This window comes from Leptonychotes weddellii, chromosome 3, assembly GCF_054177405.1.
Source record: "Leptonychotes weddellii isolate Sample4059 chromosome 3, ASM5417740v2, whole genome shotgun sequence".
In the NCBI taxonomy this organism is placed as follows: Eukaryota; Metazoa; Chordata; class Mammalia; order Carnivora; family Phocidae; genus Leptonychotes; species Leptonychotes weddellii.
Window position 1 is genome coordinate 2,784,917 of NC_138371.1, and position 21,142 is coordinate 2,806,058.

The window sequence follows — 21,142 nt, forward strand, 5'->3', positions numbered from 1 at the left end:
AGACGGGGGAGGGGCATGGGGGGCGGGCAGCACACGCACCCGGTAACTCCCAGCAGGCCGGGCAGCGCTGTACAGATAGGAGGGCTGGAGGACGAGAGCAAATGGCAGGTTTTAAAAGCCTTGAGAAAACAGCAACAAATAATAGTGACAAGAAAATCACGATGCTTTCAAGTGATGACAGCCAAATTATTGCACAAAGGTTAGAAGAAAAAAGAAGTCAGTGTAGGGCCCACGTTTCAGTACATCAATAGATGCAAATCCAACTTTAAAACAGCCACGGTCCCCAGGATCTCTGAACTAGGACTATTTTCTAGTCACTTCTTTTCAGGCATTCCTGGAGGAAAGGGTCAGGGAGTGAGACAATGGTGAAAACACCATGGGCAGCCACCAAACCCACACCTCAAAACCCCAGGTTAATAACGCACTCAAGGGTGTTAATGCATAAATGTCCACACAGGAGGAGCGCAGCGGGAACGGTGCTTTTATTTCCATCAAGTGATCCCAGTCACGGTCGTGAGGACCCAAAAGGAGCTGCCAGACGGTGTCGGCCGGCGAGGTCTGGCAGCCCCCTGGGTCAGAGGACCCACACCCACACCATGGACCAGGCAGAGTCGTGCCCAGGCGGGCAGGTGCCAGAGCGAAGGGCAGCTCCCGGGGCAGCCGGGCCCTGGGTCCAGAATAGGATCATGACTCATTTATAGGCAGAGGCCACGTAAGCCCGCAGGCCAGGGCCACCAAGCCAGTCAGGGATGTGCATGACCAGGGATGAATTGCTCAGCAGCTCAGGGAGATGACAGTTCAACCTCCACAGTGTGATCTGTCCTGGACTCTGACACCGAGATCCTCGTGTGAGAACGGGACTCATATTCCTACAGCTGAAAAGGCCGGGCCCCTCAGGGCCTGACCCGCACACCGGCCTTGGAAAAACAGGAAACAGAGGGGAGACTGAGCCAAAGAGAATATCCCCGTTCTCCCACTTCTCAAAGATGGAGGAGTCAGATTAAGCACAAAAGCCTTCCAAATTGCTTCCTGGACACATTTACAAGAGAAAAATATTTTTAAAGAAACAAATGAAACCCCAAATGGGGAACAATTGCTGGAAAAGGAGGAGAGACCCAAGAGACCAATTCTTTGAACCTGAGCTTTTGGAAATATATGTTTAATAGAGCCTCCTTTTTCCTCAATTCCCTTTTTTCTATATAAGGTCCCAGATTATTCTGATAACGTTTTAAAACGTTGAGAAAAGTCTTAGCAAGTTAGTCCAGACGAATAAAACGCCTGCTGAACTCTGGTGTCTGGACTTCGGATAGAGGAGGTTGAAGTGTCCTCGTACCTTTGATTGGAAAGTGAAGGGATACACGCAGAAGGAAAGAGAGGGAGGAAGGGGATGACAAGGAGGAGAACAGACCCGGTTTCCACTCTGGGCAGACAGGGGTTTGGGAGCAAGGCCAGCACCAGGAAGCCCGAGGTCGGAGCAGGACAGTCCCTGTAATCAGAGAAAATGGGCAGGAGAGGGAGAAGGGCTCACAGCTTCATTTCACCTCAAAGGTCCAACGGTATCGTAAATTCACACAAATCTGCTTTTTTACAACAAAATCGGTAAAGGGCATGCACTTAATGGAGCAGGGAGAAAGCAGGACGGTCAGAAGGAAATAAAGACAGTCTAGTTAATCGACAAAACTGTGACGTGGGACCAAATGAGGAGTTCTGAGTCGACACACAGGCAAAATTAGATTTCATCAATTTTAATTGATAGTGAGACCATCGGGGTTTTCAAGGTCTTTGTAACTGAAGCTCTAAGCTTTAAAGTTTGGTGGGAAAAAATTCAAAACTAAGAATCAGCAGAGATATCAACCTTTATGTAATAAAATATTTCACTGGACATGATCTCTGGTGTGGCTTCCTTAGGTACTGATGTGCTGTGTGTGCGTGTTCAGGATTCACAGAGGACAGGATAGATTCAGTGGTATAATTCTGAGACCAGCAGTCTCTCAACATTTCTGGGGAATACTACTGTATCCATGGTTTCCCCAAATAAAATGTTCTATCCAAATTAAAGGCTCCTCGAGGAGGAAGCCAGCAACTTCAGACTGCCCGGCAATGTTCTACCACGCGTACGAGCATGGGGCAGTCCTTGGAGGTGAAGTGGTTGCCTTCCAGGAAGCTGACGGCCCCTGAAGATATCCCGCCATCCCTTCAAGGTCCCAAACTTGTGCCTGTCATTCCTCTGTCTGGCATAAGCTACACCCATGTGACCTGAGGGGCCAGCAGGTGGAACTCTGGGGGGCGGGGGGCGAACAGGGAGAAACTTTCTAATGTTTCCCACAAATACTGAAACTTGTTCCAGTGGTTGGGAGAACATTCTGTGTAGAAACCATTTTGTCCACCCCTCTGGGGCACATGGAAAGCACCACGACCCGGGCGGGGGAGAAAGCGCCCACAGCTGCGGCCGCCATGCCCAGGGTATGGGTCTGACAAATCCAAAAAGACTGGAGAATTACGTAGAAGAGTCTTCAGTACTCCATACAACATTAACATTAACATTAACTCCATACAACATTTCTGTTTTTATATTTAAACAAAATCAAACAAGCCTGTGTGTTGTGCAGGAATAGATATGATACCTACAGAGCATGATAATTACCAGAAGATTCTGCGGGTCGGTGAGTAAGATAAGATCTCAGGAAGAACAAGGGTGGGGACATGGGGCCTCACGAAAGTTCTGATGTTTAATGTTTGGAACGGATCCACTCTAATTTTGACTTTAACGCTCTGAATGTGGGTTATCTCTTAAATGAATTTAAGTGAGTCAGAGACATGCTTAACTTTGGTGAGTAATTCACATCTGCATATTAGGTACCTCTCACCATCTTCTACTTTAGAGCAAGTATCTCAGCTCGGAAAGTGAGGATGAAGTAAAGTTTTCCGAATGAGAAAGTGCTCTTTGCAATAGCAAATCTCCCACCGAAATACACACAACACACAAAAAATTCAAGATGGTGAAACCCACCAATACACTGGTGCTTACAGCAGATCTGATGATATTCAGTCAAAATTCACCTACTGGGGGAAGAAGCGATGGGGTATTTACTCATATATGAGGCTGGGAGGCAGCGGTGGGAGTTTGGAAAGTGGGCAAGCAAGCTGATGGGGGGGATGGAGCTGCCAGCCACGCCTGGAGCCCCCTGCAGCAGGGGTGAAAAGGGGGAGGGGGTGAGGCATGACAAGGGAGCATGGAGCACCAGCAGTTACACTTCCGTGGCTTTACCTGCTTAGTTTCTATTTATTTTCTTCTTCTGTATTCTTCATGATTCAGTTCACATCCTTTGTCATGACACTTACTTCTCCCTATCCTCCTATTACCGCTGCACTAGTGTATCTGCTAGGTGGGTCTGTCTTCTAGAAGTAAATGCTTCCAGAGTACCTACCTACCTCCCTGTTTATCTTTGTGATCCTCCTACCTGAACTAGTTCCCTAGTGTTTGCTAAGTGATTATGAAACTTATCTAAAACAAACAAGCCTTACCTATGATAAAGGGCTCTTAAATAATTTAGAAATATTTGTGCCTGTCGAGATTGATGCATGTCCTTGAAGTATGGGAAGGAACCCTGTTGTGTAGACATTTGGATTTGGATTTGGTTTGATTTCCATTCCTAGTCCATCCCTGAGAAATTGGCACAAAGTTTGCATGTACCCTACAAAGTAATTGTTTTCAGGAACCCTCAAGAAAGAATTACAAGGTTTTTCTTATTTTTTCCCCCTTTTGATTACTTCTGACTACAAAATATCCACATGAATCCTTTCTTTCCTTGTGTCCAACTGAATGCAAATATGATTCAAGTGCACGATGGGCGGGGGGTGGGTAAGCCTGAATTAAATGTATCATGTTAGTTACTGCTCAAAAATGGACTTTAACATCCATCCAAATGAAAATTCATAAAATAGGTGTTAAAAATGAAAAGAGAGCTGAGTTCACACACAAGATGGCATGCTCCAAAACCTGTGGTTTCTGAAGAGAGGGTGTGAAAGATTTAAATGAGAACCAACCAACGTCTCTTCTCTGGATGATGACAAAGTAGAGAATCTGCCCTCACCGCTGTAGCTGGAATTCTGAGAACCAAAGAAGACATGGTAAGTGGTGAGCACTTTCTTACTGTCCCCAAAGCACCACCTGTCCCGGTCAAAAGGCAAATATAAAATGACCAAACCAGTATTAGTACTTCAGGAACACCAACGTAGTGTAAGAATCAAGACACTGCTACGGCAGAAATGCTTACCAACTAGAAGTTCTAGGCTACAGTTTACATTTCAGTGTCTGTGTCTCGGCGATGTCCTATGGTTTAACTCTTACTGGTTCTCACAATTTTTCATCTCTAGTATTATTTGTAATTACTTACTAAATCTCATGATGAGGCGTCTATCACCTCCCAATGTGGACTTTCCTTATTACATACTCTCTTAGGGAACTAAGATTACGTCTATGGCAAGATTTTCAATCTTTCCTCAGCCCAGCACGTGAGGGCTGCAGCTCTCCCAAAACTGGGCGGCGGGGGGAGGGGGGCTGCAGCCTGAGAGAGTCGCCCCCAGAACGCAGTGGCCTGCAGCCATCTTCAGAGTGACCTGGTATCTATTTATCAAGATCAGAGTCTGCAAGGGGAGGCCCTTTGGTTCTTCAATCGGTATATTTCCTGATGGTTTATTAAATCCATTTTATATGTAATTTTACTTTGTGGTGAACAATTTTATAATCAAGTTCTTTTGCATCTGACGTCTAGAGGCATTGCTTAGATCTTACACCAAACCACAGAGAACACTTTTGCTGTCTGAACGTAAAAATCAAAGATGAAGATACACGGGTATACGTATGACACAGAGCTTGATGATCTCTCTCTTGTCCCTGGTGTGCCGGCAGCCACCCGGCTGGGATATTCTAGAGAAGAATGGTACCAGTGGGTAGAACGTGGATTACAGAACTTCTATAGTAACTTCCAGCTCTAAACGAGGGTTCCTTATGATCAATTCTGGTGAAAAGTTGCCCGTTAGTCAACACACCCCGACAAGCAGTCCGGGGCCGGGAGAGAGTACTGCGGCTCCTGTCCTATAAAGCCGGTGTGGAACAGTCCGCAGGAAGGCTGAGCAGGAAACGCAACTGTCCACGCCCCACGAGCACAGAATGGCGTGCTGCTTGCTTCTGTCCCTGGACTACTGCCTTCCCGAAAAACATAATCCAAAGGCCGTCCGTATAAAAACATAAATAGGAAGACGCAGCCTTTAAACCGGGAGGATTTTTTTTAGTTTGGAACGAGAAAAGTTTAGATAAAATGGACATGTGTGCCATCCGTAATAGGACGAGAGGTGAAAAACCTCATCAGCCAGTTTCAGAAAGTTAGATGGGACTGGGTTACCCCTCTGAAACCTGAAAATATAATTCAAGTGTATATATATCTTGATATGATTAAGATAAATGAAAAGAAATACTATTTGCACAACTAGTAAAATTTACTATAAGGAAAAAAATAAAGCAAACATAGGAATAGGAAGATTTTAGTTAATTTCACGTATAGCAGATCTGCAAGTCATGAAACTTAATTAGAATGTATGCAGTTTCACTTCGTGAAGTCCCCTAAGAAGACCTCCCTGCTAAATCCAAAGCCCTCCCCACTTCTCTCGGACTCTCTTGCCGTTGGTTCCTTTCTCCTTTCTCCCACCACAGGGCACTACCCTGCTCTTCTGCTGCCTCCTGAACCTGCACTGGGCCAGTATTCAGGGACACATGACTCTAAAATACATGTTTTTAAAATGACAAATGAGGGGCGCCTGGGTGGCTCAGTCGGTTAAGTGTCTGCCTTCAGCTCAGGTCCCGCTCAGCAGGAAGCCTGCTTCTACCTCTCTCTCTGCATGCCACTCCCCCTGCTTGTGCTCTCTATCAAATAAATCTTAAAAAAATAAAATGACAAATGAGAGATGGGGACAGAGGGTGAGAATGTTGAATATAAGTATACTTGAAAGCTGAATATACTTAATATAGACATTATGCACATACACCTAGGGCAGCACAATAATGAAAGAGCAAGTATTTAATTCAACACATTTTTAAACTTAAGAGATTCTTTTTAATATCGATCTCTTACAGTAACACTTTGAATGTTAGAAGGCTAACATTCAAAGAATGTTTACCAGTTGAAAAATTAGTTTCCATTCATTTATAGGCTGGGGCTGGGGAGAGGGGAGAGACCCACTATAACAAAGAAAAAAAGCAAAGAAGCTAAATTTAGCGACTTTTTTTTTAAGCTTTGCAGCAACCTGTTTGCATTTTGTGTCTTGTAAATTTACTATACTAACCCTGCCAGATCTTCTATTCAGGGACTGTGATCCATGTAAGTCTCCATCATAACCATTTGTCTGTTTCAATGAAGAAAAGAAAACTAACATCAGTATACAAACGAAGACGCAGGCACCAATCAGCAAGGAAGAATTAGCTAGGTGTAAACTGAGCTTGCTCAGTGGAGCAGAGGAACGGCGAGCCCAGGATAACACAAATCTCAGCATGCCCCTAGATGCCTCCAGGCCTCTGATCCGCTCTATTATGACTCGGGAGAAATCGGACAGTCGGGCTCATCCGATCAGCCCAGGCAGTGTTACTCGTAACTACAGGTTAAGGACTTCTGTGGAGTGCAGCACATGGGCATGGGCGCAGCTGCTTTTGTCGGCAGTTTTGCTGTCTCCAGGTTTGTGATGATGCCATGGAAGTCCTAGCTTTGCAGCAGCCTGAGCGCCAGGAAGCAGGGTCACTACCCAGCCTGCGTCAATCAGGTTTCGGTTCTTGGTTCACAGTAGGTCCTTGAAAATTATGGCCCATTATGAAGTTGCATCCAGAAGGCTCGGAAGTAGCTTCTGTTCAATCTGTAATTCAGTGCAAAGGTTCATCATGGAAAAAATGTTTATTGTGGGTGTGTATCCTCTGTAGGATCTTCTATAGGAGCTCCTCATTCATCCAGTCTTCCCGAGTTACTTTTCAAAATGAAATCTGAGGCGCATTTCATGAGTTCCTAATGTGTCCTCCAGAAGAGAGAATGAGTAAGTGTGTGCCCACCTCCCTGCTCTTCCTACCTCTACACCCACATGCCCGCAGCCAAAGCCCGGCCTTTCTAGAATTGGTCTCATTCATCCATAAGGACGTTTCTGCTGATCGAAGACAAGAGCTGCCAAGTGTCAGAGACATAACCTGCTCTCGGGATAGAAAACGGAAAGCAGTCCACACAACTGGCACAACTGGAAGGAGGTGCCAGGGGGTAAGGGAAGGGGGTCCAAATTCCCAAACAGTGCTCTGTCACGTGACATGATCAAACAGGCTTGCTTAATCTGCTGGCACCTCTACTTCCTCAGCTGTGGAAATGTGCACAGAAATACGTACTTGACAAGGCCGCTGAGGGCTAATTCTGATTAAAATGAGTATCCCAAGTGCCTGGAGCAGTGCCCTCCTGAACCGTGTGCTGGCAGGTTCCCAGCCCCCACGGGGAACAGGAGCGTGTCCTTGTTCACAGGGTCGGGCAACGGGAGACTGGTTAGCATGTGTGTTGCAGCTACGACACTAATGAAGAATAAATAAATTAATTTCTACACAGATCATAAGTCCAGATTCATGAAATCTTGACGATCAAACTACCTATTTGGTTGCAACTCAAAAACAAGTCAATTTGAAGTTTCTAAATCAAACAGGAGAGTGTGTAGAAATCCCTCAACTTCAAATTTGAAAACTCTGATGAGTAACGTTAAGACATCTCTGAAATAATTTGACAGTAAAAAATCCTTGGAGATAGGCAGGAATTTTACTCAATCTACTTCCCTTTCCTCTCTCTCGACCGACAAGACTATCTGAGATGGAAATGTGCGTCAGGGACTTGTAGACTTCAGACCACAGTCTTATTCTTTTGGTGGCTGTTTAGAAACTTGTTCCTGGAAAAAAATTAATATAATAATAAAAGCTAACATCAACCAATTGTAGATGACTTTGACTTTTCTAATCAGCGAGGAAGTAAAACATACCACATATATAAGCCCCCTGGCTTTCCACGGTTGCTTTATGGACTACACGCTGCTCTAGATAAACCGTTCCTTCTGGTCATCTCACTTTCTAAGCCGCCTGCAGCGCAGAGCATAGCAGGGCGAAGGACAGGAGAGCAAGTGCACCCCTCATCTGTCACCGCTTCTCTTCCAGCCTTCCGTGGCCATGCAGGAAAAACTCCCTTCACAGGCTCTGTGGACATCCACACTTTCTGTTGTAATGCAATTCTGTCATTGGGAATATATTCCTAGCATGAATTCTCAAATCCATAGAAGCTCATTGACATCCCTATAGTGAAAAGGACTTTGACCTCTTAAAGGACACCACCGTTTTCCTCTTGGATAGTTTTTTATGTGTTGGATTTGGGTGGGTGGAGCTGTTTTTATACGTAGCATAACAGGATAAGGAGAGTTGAAAATTAACACATTAGAATAAAAAGTCCACAGATGGTGTATCAACTTCATCTGAAGTCAGGTCTCATGGATGGTCAATTTTCTTTGCTGCGGAGACTGTTTTTTCAACACCCCTTACTGTGCAGACCACGTGCATCATGGTGACCTCATGTGCCCCTGACCTGGGCAGTCAGAACACCTAAAGCTGGGGCCGGGGGATGTGAATCTTACTCACAGTAACACTGCGGAGCGCTGCTCTCAGAGAGAACGAAATACAGAAGACATTCACAAACTAGTATTTTCTAAAAGAGTGTAAGTAACATACAAGAATGAAAGCCTTATCAAAGCCAGTGATTCCAGTAGTACCCTGTGATTAGTCAGAATGCCTCCAACCACCCTGCTGTTGCTATCAAAGCACCAGCGCCCTTCACACTGACCATGCAAGCAAACATCAACCGTTATCTTGTTCGATTAATGATGTTAGATCATTTTTATACTGTCAAAAGATCACATCCAAGGGTAGGAAAGACGGGAAGCAAAATAAGAAAGGCCAAATCAAACCTTTGAAGTGCAATATTTGATGCACTCAACTTAGTTCGAAAACAGAATGAAAATGGAAAAGAGAAACAAAATCCGGAATGTATTTCTGAGTATTGCTAACACATGTACTCATTCATTCCACCAGGGCTGGCCCTTAAGTACAGTTTACTGTCAGTTTAAAATAAGAAGGCTAAAAATCTGGAAATACACTGTGCAGACATTTACTTAGACTTAGAGAACAGAAGAGCTGCTAGAACGGAGTCACTGTGAAGTGCCGTGGGAGATTCTGTGAAGAGCACTTCCTGAATCTAGTTACGTGCCTCTGTGCCTCGCGTTCTCCACGGGGGATCCATTGCTCGCCAGTGGCTGAGGCCAAGACCGGGATGGAATGCCCGGCTCCTCCATGGCCAGCAGCTCCTGTCTAAAGCGGTGAACGGCAGCCCTTCCAGGAGGCTCGGGGGGGCGAGCGTGCGGTGCAGAAATATGGCACTATTCATTACCGTCTTCAAGGTAAAAACTACATTTTAACAAAAAGTTGCTAAATAATTTTCAAAGGCAGTGGAATGAATGAAGCACAAAATGCTTTCAGAAAAAGTCCTAAGACATGAAGCAGTGCATAATCTGCTATATCACTTCAGTGCAGAGGCACTTTATTGCTCATTTCTGGCGAGATTCGATTTCTCTCCTTTTTGGTGTCATTTAAATGTACAGGCTTTCAGATGCACAGGTTTTTCTGAGCAAAAGGTGCAGATAGACAGATGTAAGGAGGGAAGTTCCAAATTGAAATCTAAAGATTTCGTTTTTGGTACCGGAACCAAGGTCTTTGTAAAACAGCACTTTTTGGCAAAAGAGCCAGATTGCACATTTAATTTGAATGGATGCAGATTAAAAAATAATGGATTTTTCATTAGAGAAAATGACTTTGACTTTAATCTTTGAAAGGAAATGTAGAAGTTTTGGGAATTCTTGATTTGATTTGAGTTCCTTGAAAGCAAGACACTCTAGTCCCGTCTTGGTACCCACAGCTGTTAGCACAGCGTGTGACAGACAGCTGGTGCTCGAAAACCGTGCAGCGAGTGACTGTGTTCAAGCACGGAGCCTGACCCTGAGGATCAGAGACACACCCAAGGGGCTCTGCAAGAAGAACGCTCACTCTGGTAGGTACACCTGCCCTCCGGCCTGCGGCACCCCCCCAGGGGGTCTGGTGGACAGCATGTGTGTCTTTCTAGACAAAGACAGACTTGGCTTTTTGGACAAACACACCCATGAGATTAGTGGAAACACCATAGGTTATTCCCCATCACACAGCACTATTAGGATCACGCCTTGACATCTATCTGACCATCTCACCCAGGCGTAAGGACCCCCATACTCCAAGTCAGGCTGCGACTGTCAGCACGAGGGTGGAAGAGGAAAAGAACAGAAAACAGTTGCCAAAATCAATTACAAAGCGAACCCAAACATCAGAAAACATAAAGCAAAACCCAGGTAATCTTGAAATCGTGACAAAATTACATTTTTACATGACTTCCAGGACCTCACGTGTATTTACAAAAGGAATCACATTAGAATGACAGCCATCATAAAATCCAGTAACATTAAATAAAATTTGCATGGCAAATGTTACTATAATTCATGAAATCTGAAGCAGTTTGAGCAATCTTAGTTCCTCCTCTATAAGATACATTCTATTTATGTTAGGCAAAATGTGAACACATACATCACTATCTATTTTTAAATAAGAAAAATTAAAATCTTATGATATCTAAAATCTAGGTTTACTGAGAAGAATGCCCATGCAAACACCAGGAAAGTAAAATTTCCCCCCATTTTTAAGGGTTTACTATCACTGCCAGTTGAATGGAGAAGGCCTGTATTTTGAGAATGTCAAGAAATAAAAGATATGACCTTTGAACTTTACAAGCTAAAGATTTCAGGATATTAACATATATCAAAGCAGAACACACTGACCCTGCACAGGGAGCGGGTGAAAGGAGGTTCCTCTCTGCAGGGCAGCTGGCCCACCAACGAAAGGAGGCCAGAGCTCCCAGGCCCCTGAGGGCTTGGGGACTGATGCTATCACCTCCTCACTGTTCTGTGCTTGTCCTGAACCTGTCAAAGTTATGAGGTCTTACTCTTACCTCCAGGATCCAAGTTCTCAAGGTCTGTGATTTTTTTTTAAAGCATTGTTTCTTTAGACCAAGTATATCATGGGAAAGAATAGTGTAGGAAACCACCTGGCTAAACACAAAAATCCTGTCCACTGTTGATTTTCCACTTTCTGCTCCTCTCTAATGTCCAGATTGTGGGCTTCTTCTATAAAATTTTATACCTTAAAACAAATATGCTGGAAATCTTGGCAGAGAATGGTGACTAGCAAAGAAATTTAACTCATGCCTGGGTAAAATCACTGAAAATGATATGAATGCTATAAACAATGATTTTAATAGTTTAAACTCTTTAGGGTCAGGAATCTTTCTGAGATATCTTAGGAAAGGGACAAATTCTTTTCCCAGAAAAATCCAAGTACACACAAAATCTTGAATACAATTCCAGGAGGATCAGAGATCTGAAAATGGATACTGTGATAGATTTGGATTCTGTGTCCAATTTCTCTGCTGTTCTCTCTTGAGCCTGCATTAATCAGATTTTGTTCTCACCATTTCCACCAAAAGTTTCCTTGTCAAGGTCACCGACGTCCTCCATGACGCTAAGACCAGTGGTTGGCCCTTAGTCCTATGCTCCCTTGACCCCTCCCCTCCTCCTGAAAATAGTATCTTCTTCTCTTGATTTCAAGGACTCAGCCTTCTCCTGCACCTGCTCAACATCTGTCATTTCTGTGTCTCTGCCACAGATTCTGCAAACTGAGTTTTGCATTTATAATGCTTTGGTTAAATGTTACTTCCTCTAGCTTGACTCTTATCAGAGACAAGATCTTTGAGGAAGTTATAACTGTATGGCTAAGGGGAAAGTTTCAGAGAGCAAGGAAGCTCTTCAACTGACTTCACATCTGAACTAATGTTACTTTCTGGCAAAATCACTATGATCTGCTTTGGGCACTGCTAGGACCATGACAACGACTGCTCGACAGAATGACAATGTGGTATCTTTACAGTTACTGTTGTGAACAGCCAGATGAAACGCACATTCACGGTGCATATAGGAAGTCTAGATTTGTCTAATTTAATTGTCATGGTGATCAAAAACAAGCCTTCTGCTCTATACAGTTCTTGAGCGAAACGGATGGCTGCACTGAGACCTACTTCCTACCAGCAGTGACAGCAATTGTGACCCGGCCATAAATAAAACTGACAAGCTCAGAGTAATGTACTGACTTAAAGAGCAAAGTAAAACACAGTTTCTCTACTTTACTTCCCAAGGCATGCAATGTTTTCAAGTCTCATTATGGAGATTTGGGGAATATTTAAGGAAAAATACGTATTTGTCTTTATCAACCATCAAGCTGTCAGTGATGAAGAGATTTCATCACAGCTGACCAAAGGTAAGACTCCTGAGGGTGAGCAGTCCTGGGGCTCATGGATCCAGCCTGTGCCAATTTCCCACCAGGCAGCCTACAGCAGCTTTCAAGGAGCTACGCAAAAATAGCACTGAAGAACAGTTACTTTACCTGAGATGTAAATCTGACTGGGAGCACGTATGCCAATAGCCCCCTTCATCACAGCAGCATCGCCAAGACAACTTAATCAAGGCGTGGCAGTGCCGTGATGTGGAGAAATATACAAACATTATGATGTCCACTCCTGGGAGAGAGACACAACAGAGGGCGCTGTGCTTATCAATAATCTCTCTGCAACGCAAGGAAACGCCCCACCTTTGATTAGATTTCAAATGAGCCGCTTCTCCGTTATACTCTGGGGTAAAGAATAGGAAATCTGAACGCAGGGATACAGCACAAAGATGGCCAACCGTAAACCATGCAAACCCAATCATTCTGGTTACTGACCCTCAGACTTCCACGACTACCCACTGACATGCGCTCATCTTCATCAGAAGCCTAGTAAAAGAAAGGATGAAAACAACCATGAAGCATAATATAAAGAAACCCATGTCCAGCTTTCAGAGAGATGCGGCCGATCTGACACCACAGCAGTGGGGCAGATCAGGCGCCTCTGGAAACCTCAGTGGACGTGAACCTACGTCTTCCCCAGATGGGCCTTGTGTGTGCACCTCTGTTTACAGAGGGCTGTTTTTAGGATGTTACCGCTTTAGGTTAATTTCACTGAAGTGGTGTTATTTACTTTGGGGGTAATCTACAAACACAGAGCCTCAATGCATATCACTCTGCAAATTATTTTTCGGTACTAGATAGCAAAAGAGCATTAAAACTGTCATGAATATATATTAATACTCAGAAATTTCCCATTCTCCCCTCACAAAGTTAGGTCAAAATGCTAGAAGTCGAGTCCACAACCTTTGTTCAGATAATAGTATCAATAGTAGTTTCTTTCATAAGCATCGCTAAAACATATCTGATTCATGTATTTCAGCTACTACAACTATAAATTAGACTTCAATCAAAGCAAACACAGTACTAACCGATGTGTTTCTTCTGGATCTACGCGAATAGCGCTCACTGTCTTCCTACCAAAGCAATGGAAGAAACAGTATTAAAGGTCAGATACAGACAAAACAGAAGCCTTAGTCTGGTTGTGACACAATACGGTATTTCTGATATAAATGTCAAATAAATATTTTCTTTGATGCCATTTAAAAAGGCTTCAATTAAACCACTGAGGAAGAATGTTTTCTTTGGGGAGCATGTAAGCACACAAGCAGTTGGCATATTTCATTTTGGCTTTGAAAGTGTGTTGGGGGAAAAGATGGGCCTTTGTTTGTTCCTAACCTCTACAACGTGGTCCATTTTAACCAGCCTACCTTTCCACCTACATTCAGAACCTTATTCTCTTTCCTTTGGGAATCAGAAGATAAATCATTTCCATAAAAGCTCCAATAAGGATGTCACCCAGTCTACTATATTTTGTGCATTCTGAGATGCACACAGTTTTTCATATTTGGATATCTCTGAAGTGGGGGTATATCTTACCATCAAAGTCATTCACATTAAAATTAGCAGCGTTTCTTTCTTTCTCAGTGGTATAGAAAACAGTGAGGCATCTTTTAACTGGGTCTTAAGATTTGATAAAAATACATCCGCCATAGAAGCTTAAAACAATGGTTTACACATTCTGAAGGCTGAAGTTAATCATTTCTTTCAATAGAGGAAGTGTATACTGTTCATATTTCAGGAACTATTCTCTTTCCCATTCTACACAGGTGTCTAAGATATTAGGAGGCAGTTTTACATTTCCTTGCATTATTTATGCATAAGAGACATCGAATATGACATTTCCACACTGGCCAGGTTCTCAGTTGCTGAAAGTATGTGATGATGTTCATGAGGCCATTCAGTAAGTGTCAAGGACAGGAAGAGGTGGGAGGAACTCATGTGGACGAATTAAGGAGAGGAGTGGGTCCACGTTCTCTTGGGGCCAGTGGACAGCAAGGGAATGCTCCCCCTTCTGGAGCCTCATGCCTGGGGTACCATCTCCTCCTGAGTGTGCTAATGGAGAGCCCTTGGCCTGAGGAGACAGGGCGGGGTGGCACTGGACGCCACAAGCTGCCAGCCTGGAGACTCCAGGAGGCAGCAGCTACTGACCAGACCAGACAAAAACGCCAGCCAGGACCAGTTCTAACCCAGCTTCCTACAGATATAAACAATCAGGCCAGATGCAGAAGTCTCTGGAAGAAAATCTCTCAGTATTAAATTATGGTACAGTAGGAATCTATCAATATAATTAAACTTCCTAAGAATCAAATTATAAACCATTTCAGTTTCTTAAAATTGTATTCAAGGCCTACCATCCACTGCTCGATGTCACCCCATTTTGTATCCAGCCCATAATATTTCTATAGACAGAAGGGAAAGAAAATTAGGCAAGACGTGAAACAGTAACCATGTAAGAAACTGTTCTGACATGCATTTCCAAACTGCTGCCCAAGCCACACGGGGAAGGGAACATGCCGAGGCACAGCAGTAAATACCACATTCAGGGCTCTGCAGGGAAGTGCCTCCAGTGAGGGGAGCCCACGCAGAGAGACCTCCTCATCCCACCGCCTCCCAGGCAAGCCCACGGGGCCAGGGTGGAGCAGAGCGCTGCGGAGCGGAGCTGAAACTTGCCAGTGCAACCCCTGTGTGAGGCTGTTCAAGACTGCAGAGCCAAGGTACTCGAGCTGCTACAGCAGTGAGAAAGCCCAGGGGACAGGGACAGAGTGCGTGATGACCCCTAGGTCTCTAGTGCCCTTGCTCCAGCTATCTGATATCTACACTAAACTTAGGCCCATGATAATTTATGTTCTTTGGATGTCTTCATGGCATGTCACTGATGGAAACCATGACTGAGTGGCTAAGAAGGGGCTTGGAACAGAAAAAAAAAATTTATGGTAGCGAATGCCTCCATGTTTTTACCTTGCTTGTCTCAGCCCCGGTGGTCCAAGTTAAAATTAGAAAAGCAGATTCAGAATGGCTACTGCCCTTACTAAATATAGTCATTCCCAAGATAGGCGGGAGCCCAAGTCTAGTCTCCAATAATGGGGTTTTGCATTTCTCCTCACTTTTCCCACAATCCCAATAGAAATAGCAAGGAATAACCAACCAAACCTCCATATCATCTAACATAGATGTGGTTTTCCTCTTTATACATTAAAACTTCATAATCAGAAAAAATATTAGATGCTAGAAGTCCAAGACACGTTTTGAAATTGTTTTCTAATTGCCAAAACATGCTGCTATGTTTGGCTTAGTTTCAGTTTATTTTGAAGGGTGGCCAGATTTTAAATATAATGGCTCCCCGACAGTCTTGCCCCTTTCTCTTAGAGAGGGTGCTAAGTAGGAAAGTGGAAGAGAAAAAAACAAGGGAGAATTTAACCATGCTTTCAAATTTCAACCAATAGAGAAATGTAATATATCAAAACTACATGCGCCTAGTCTTTTTCTGTAAGTCACTCTCCTAACTTCGAGTGAAGTGAAATGCAACAGCTTAAAGCCATTTTGCATTCAGCTAATGTTGGCCCTGCTCTCATAGCCAAATTCCAGGTTTCTCACCTGTAAAATGTGACACCATCAGCCCTCTTCAGCTCATGGCTTGATTACAAAGAGAGAAAGAAGACAGTTCTTTGTTTTTTTTTTTTTTTAAAGGGGGCCTATATAAAGGCACAAAAAATATTTCAATTCCAACAGAAGTCTGTATGATCTGTTCTTCTATTTTCATATTTCCCTTTTTTGCCAATTCTATACTTATATCAAATACTGCACACCATCTCTTGCTCTTTTTGTGATAAAAATAAGAACCAGCATTCAAAATCTTCCATCTAGCTCATGGTGACCTTACACATCCCTGCTATGCCTGTAGCTACGGTTCCCCATCATTTCAGGGAGGGAGAGCACCCCCCCCCCCGCCCCCCGCCAGCGGAAAGTGCAACTAACTGGAAGTTCTGATGTTAGTGAGCAGGCTAGCACAGCCAAGTGCGGAAAGCATACAATGTTTCAAATGTAAACGACTATGATTAGCCAGTGAGTCATGCAGAGGAAGCAAGAACCAGACTTACAACACAAAAGGTGCTTGACTTTCAGAAATAGCTTTGGTTCAGTAGAAGAGAAACCATCACACAGAACAGCCAAGTGGACCGAGAGAGACGTTTACTGCCTCCTCTTTCTTTTCTCAAATCTTAATGATAAGGAATGCCTTCCCTTCCCTTGGCACATCTTTGTTATAAAAATGTGTATCTGCTTTTCTACTGTGGACTTCCTGAGCTCGTTCTAGAGTTACTTTGTATACCAGTTAACATTCTGCCGAAGGTCTAACATTGTATCCCTGGTGAGTTACTAAACAGAAAAATAATAGTGCTTTGGAACCAGAAAGGAATGAGCCAAAGTGTTAATTACTAGGCCGGTCTCTTTCCTAGGTTTTGGACAGTTTGTTACAGGGAGGGTTCCCCAGCCTTGCCAGCTTTGCCTCTTGTTAAATTCTTCCCGCCACTCTGTAAGTATGTTTGGATCTAGCTTCAACATGCATTCCAATACCAGACCCTACAAAAACTAATAAAGTACAAATAGATTCTGGCACCCATTTATCTGATTTCTCCACACTCTTCTAGACAGTAGTTATGCGGACCGGGGGTGGGGGACAGGAAGCAAAGGCAATCCAGTATTGTAGCCAGTGAAGGAATCCACGGCCTGAATTTTAAATTTACTGACCGTGTATTTAAAAGGACCTGCTTATTCTAACCTCTGAAACGGTCATCTTATTTTGATTTTCTTAGTTGCTCTAAAAGAAAAAAAAATACAGTTCTTCTTTATCTATAAACAGATTTATAAAAAGCAACTATGATAGATGTCAGAAGTAACAAACTAGATTCAGGTTTGGGAAAGAGTCACTGTAGACATACTCTATAAATTCTCAGGGAACCAACCACTCCCTCCATCATTGTCTCTGAATCAGGAACCACTGATCTAGTTGTTTCTGACCTTAATTTGTGTGCCTGGCCTGCTAGTGTATTTCTCTCTAAATCTCAGCTGCTTCTAAGTGCCTAGGAAATAGACATGCATGTTACCACCATGAATGTTTAGGGATAGAGGGCATGTTTATTTTAAGCTATTGGATTTTACTGTTGTGTCATTTTCTTTTTTAATCAGATTTTTAAATCAGTATATAATAATCTCTCAATGTGTCACAATCTGCACTGAGATTTTAAAATTTTTCTAATAAAATCATATGGAAGAATAATCTCTCTCTAAATATCTGACTTCAAAGGTTTCCCCAATTCTGAAGTGTGATTTTATCTTAGAATTTGTTTGTTTTTCCCCAAAGAAACAATTTTCTAATTCCTTGAGAAAAGCAGAGATGAGGAAAACATTCTGTCGACAGAGGTGCGTCTGATGGTTGCTTTTTTCTGGGATGGAAGTAAAGATGACTTCAGCATTCTTGATCAAACCAATTTTTAAACAAAGCAGTAAATAATTCTACGTATTTTCAATGAAAGGCATTATTTCTGAAAGGTGACCAGGCCCTTGGCAAGGAAAAAAAAAAAAAAAACGAGTGCATGCAAATTAGAAAACAAAGAACAAAGAGCCTACCTTTTGAACCTGATAGATCTACAGAGAAGGGCAAAAGAAACAGGAAAAGAAATATGAAATCTAATTACAGAAGTAGTTACATCAGAAAGATAGGTTCTCTAAGTCCCTGGAAATGTGAAGAAAAGCCATACTGGAAAAAAACCCAACACTGAATACTAGTAGAACACGAAAAATGTTTGAAGTCTCATTGAAAGAATTATTAATTTCCTAACTCATTTTACATTCTATTTTAGATACATGGTGAAACCTGGACGCACACACATGGGGTCCCTGCAAGAATCCTGGTATGATTCCAGTGCACGGGTCCATGTGACCCATTAAAAGCACTTCATCTTCAATTCGAAATTTCTTTGCACAGTGATAAAAGTTCAACTAGAAAGTAAAGAAACAGAACTGGAAAGTCAACCGGTCAAGTTCACAAATAGGGAAGGAAGAGGCTTTCTTGTTCTGATTCATGCAGGTACAAACAATGCCAGGAAAATGACAGGTAAAGAAAAAGCGATCACTAGAATAGAATTGAAATATGTTTTTTAAAAAGCGGATTATAGCACACGGACATATTCATTTGCTTCAGATGTTTCTCCTAATTGTGTAGTAATCACTAGGTAAGACTGAGATTTCAGACTCATTCATAGAACAAAACATTTGCTGAGTCAGGCTTTATTAAAGGCACTGTCAACGCTTGGCATTTCTAGTCTTACATGGGTGAGCATATTCAACGTTATGACCATATGACACATAGTACTCTCCATGAAAATGTTTATCAAGTCAATAGCAATGAAAGAGATGCATCCTGTTCATCATATTGGCTGGTCATCTATTACCATTTCGTTTCTGTTAGTGGAGGTCCTCATGTGAAGTAAAAGGTTCACTTGGAGGTCCCAAAGAGTATCTACATATTCTTCTTCCCTAATGAATCCATTCAAGAGGAGCTCATAATCCTTTTAAACAGCCCCACAGCACAGCAAACATAGGTCATAGTTGGGTCTCAATCTGCACAGAGAAGAACCACGATGGAGAGAGCTAGGGGCCGCCATGGGAGGGCTGGGCGGGCCTGGGTGGTCCGGGTAAATCCACAGCCAGCTCACAGGCCCCGCGTCCTCAGGGTCTGTGGGCCTCGAGGTCAGATCTACACTCCAGCATGGTATCTGCTTGCTCACCTCACCTCTCTGTGTACTCTCCATGCCCGACGTGGGGTATCCCAGGCACTAGTGTGGCCCCAACCACAACCCACCTCCAAAACCCCCAACCTTCGTCACCGGCTTCCTGCTTCCTGGCCCCCAAGGACAGTCGCCCCTCTTCCGCCAAGGATTCAAGGCTCTGTCCACTGCCCCCGGATCTGAGCCCCCTCTCCAGGAAAGCCTCGCCCCTGCTCAGAAACACCTGTGTAGAGGTGGATGGCTTGCCACCAGATGAAAACAGAGATGGTGTTTCTCAATTTTTTCACACCAAGATATCAACACTACTAGTTAAACACTGGCCTTCCAAAGCATATTCATTTCCACTTAATCAACAACTTAAAATGCCAATGCCCGGGGCTATCAGATTGTATAACCTCAAATTGCGTTAGCTAGTTCTAATAAAAGCCAGGCCCAGAGATGTGATATGCAAAGGGTGGGCTGAGAGAAGTGTCTGTACACCTTCCTAAATCCTTAGACCCTGCTAGCTTGTCTCGCTTCCCCCTCCAGAGGTACACACAAATGCTCACGTGTGCACGTGCCCGCACACAGGTACAGTGCCCCCCTGCGGACTTGGCTCACATCAAGAAAGAGCTAGATGAACAGCTACAGCTTCTGTGTTCTTGCTACCAAAGCTGCCTATTCTGTGTTTATGATACTGTGCTTCCAAGTCCACACCAATGAAAAAACTGGTTTCCTGGGGTATGCTTCTACTTGTAAAATGACCGGGATTATGTGCATCTTCTCTTTTCCCCTCTGCTGTGGGTGCCAGCCAGCTCCCAGACAACCAGAATCCCACAGAGTCTGCCCTGGGTTTTTCTTGTTAATTACATATTTGTAGTTAGAGGTAGAGGGCATACTAGGAACACCACACTTTGCAGCTATCAGGCCTACATGTGAATCATGGCTTGCCCATCTTCTTAGCTGTGGGGATAACTGTCCACTCTCCTCACCTGTAAGTAAGACTCGGGCAGAGTCCCCCACAGACTGTAAGTGACAGCACCCAGGTGTAGTGCTGCTCCGGACCAGGGGCTCTAGGATGTCCCCGCGGTTCCCCTCTGCCCCACCTCAGCTCTCTTCGACTAGCAATAAAATATACATCTATTTTAATTTAAATCTTTCAAATCCCCCCTTTTTTTTTTGAAGCAACAGATAAACTTTAAATAGCTTATGCTTTCATATTTCAAAGACCTTAAATTTCTGCTAGCAAAGTCATCATTTGGATGGTTCAGTGCTGCTGCTGAGCCAACCAGATCAGTATAAACTGCAGGACAGACTGGGGCAGGGCATGGGGGGGCTCCCTCCATGCTCAGTGTCCCAACAGGCTGTGTGGACCAGGGTTAGTTTCTCTGCTGACTCCCTGACACATACAGATTGTCATTGTGCACACTAATAAATCACGCCACGGGAGCAGGTCATCAGGCATGTGACTGACCCCAAATAAGAGTCTGAGGTCAGCAGAGAAGGAACTGTAGAGGCGCCTTCGCTAACTCACTGCCAGTCTGTGGGATCACACAGGGAGGAGGGTGAGATTACCCAGGGAGGAGGGTGAGATCACCCAGGGAAGAGGGTGAGATTACACAGGGAGCAGGGTGAGCACAGGTGAATTGTCTGTGGGATCACACAAGGAGGAGGGTGAGATCACCCAGGGAGGAGGGTGAGCACAGGTGAATGGTCCGTGGGATCACAGAGGGAGGAGGGTGGGATCACACAGGGAGCAGGGTGGGATCACACAGGGAGGAGGGTGAGCACAGGTAACTTGTCTGTGGGATCACACAAGGAGGAGGGTGAGATCACCCAGGGAGGAGGGTGA

General features: G+C 43.9%; 1 protein-coding gene across 32 annotated transcripts in view; it reads right to left on the reverse strand.

Moving 5' to 3' along the window:
- LRRFIP1 (LRR binding FLII interacting protein 1) overlaps positions 1 to 21,142 on the reverse strand; it is a 132,128-nt gene that overhangs the window by 39,628 nt on the left and 71,358 nt on the right. For 6 of the 32 annotated variants that reach the window (XM_081813315.1, XM_081813284.1, XM_081813296.1 and 3 more), the window contains exons 3-11: positions 18,152 to 18,169; positions 14,878 to 14,925; positions 13,555 to 13,599; positions 12,962 to 13,012; positions 10,348 to 10,386; positions 6,343 to 6,402; positions 4,048 to 4,110; positions 1,409 to 1,486; positions 40 to 84 (exon numbers count right to left, since the gene is read on the reverse strand). The exons of 7 other annotated variants lie outside the window; for them this stretch is intronic. In XM_081813315.1, coding sequence (XP_081669441.1) covers positions 40 to 84; positions 1,409 to 1,486; positions 4,048 to 4,110; positions 6,343 to 6,402; positions 10,348 to 10,386; positions 12,962 to 13,012; positions 13,555 to 13,599; positions 14,878 to 14,925; positions 18,152 to 18,169 — 447 coding nt within the window. The remainder of the gene's footprint in view (positions 1 to 39; positions 85 to 1,408; positions 1,487 to 4,047; positions 4,111 to 6,342; positions 6,403 to 10,347; positions 10,387 to 12,961; positions 13,013 to 13,554; positions 13,600 to 14,877; positions 14,926 to 18,151; positions 18,170 to 21,142) is intronic. 19 more of the 32 variants (XM_081813304.1, XM_081813300.1, XM_081813313.1 and 16 more) reach the window with 9 other exon arrangements.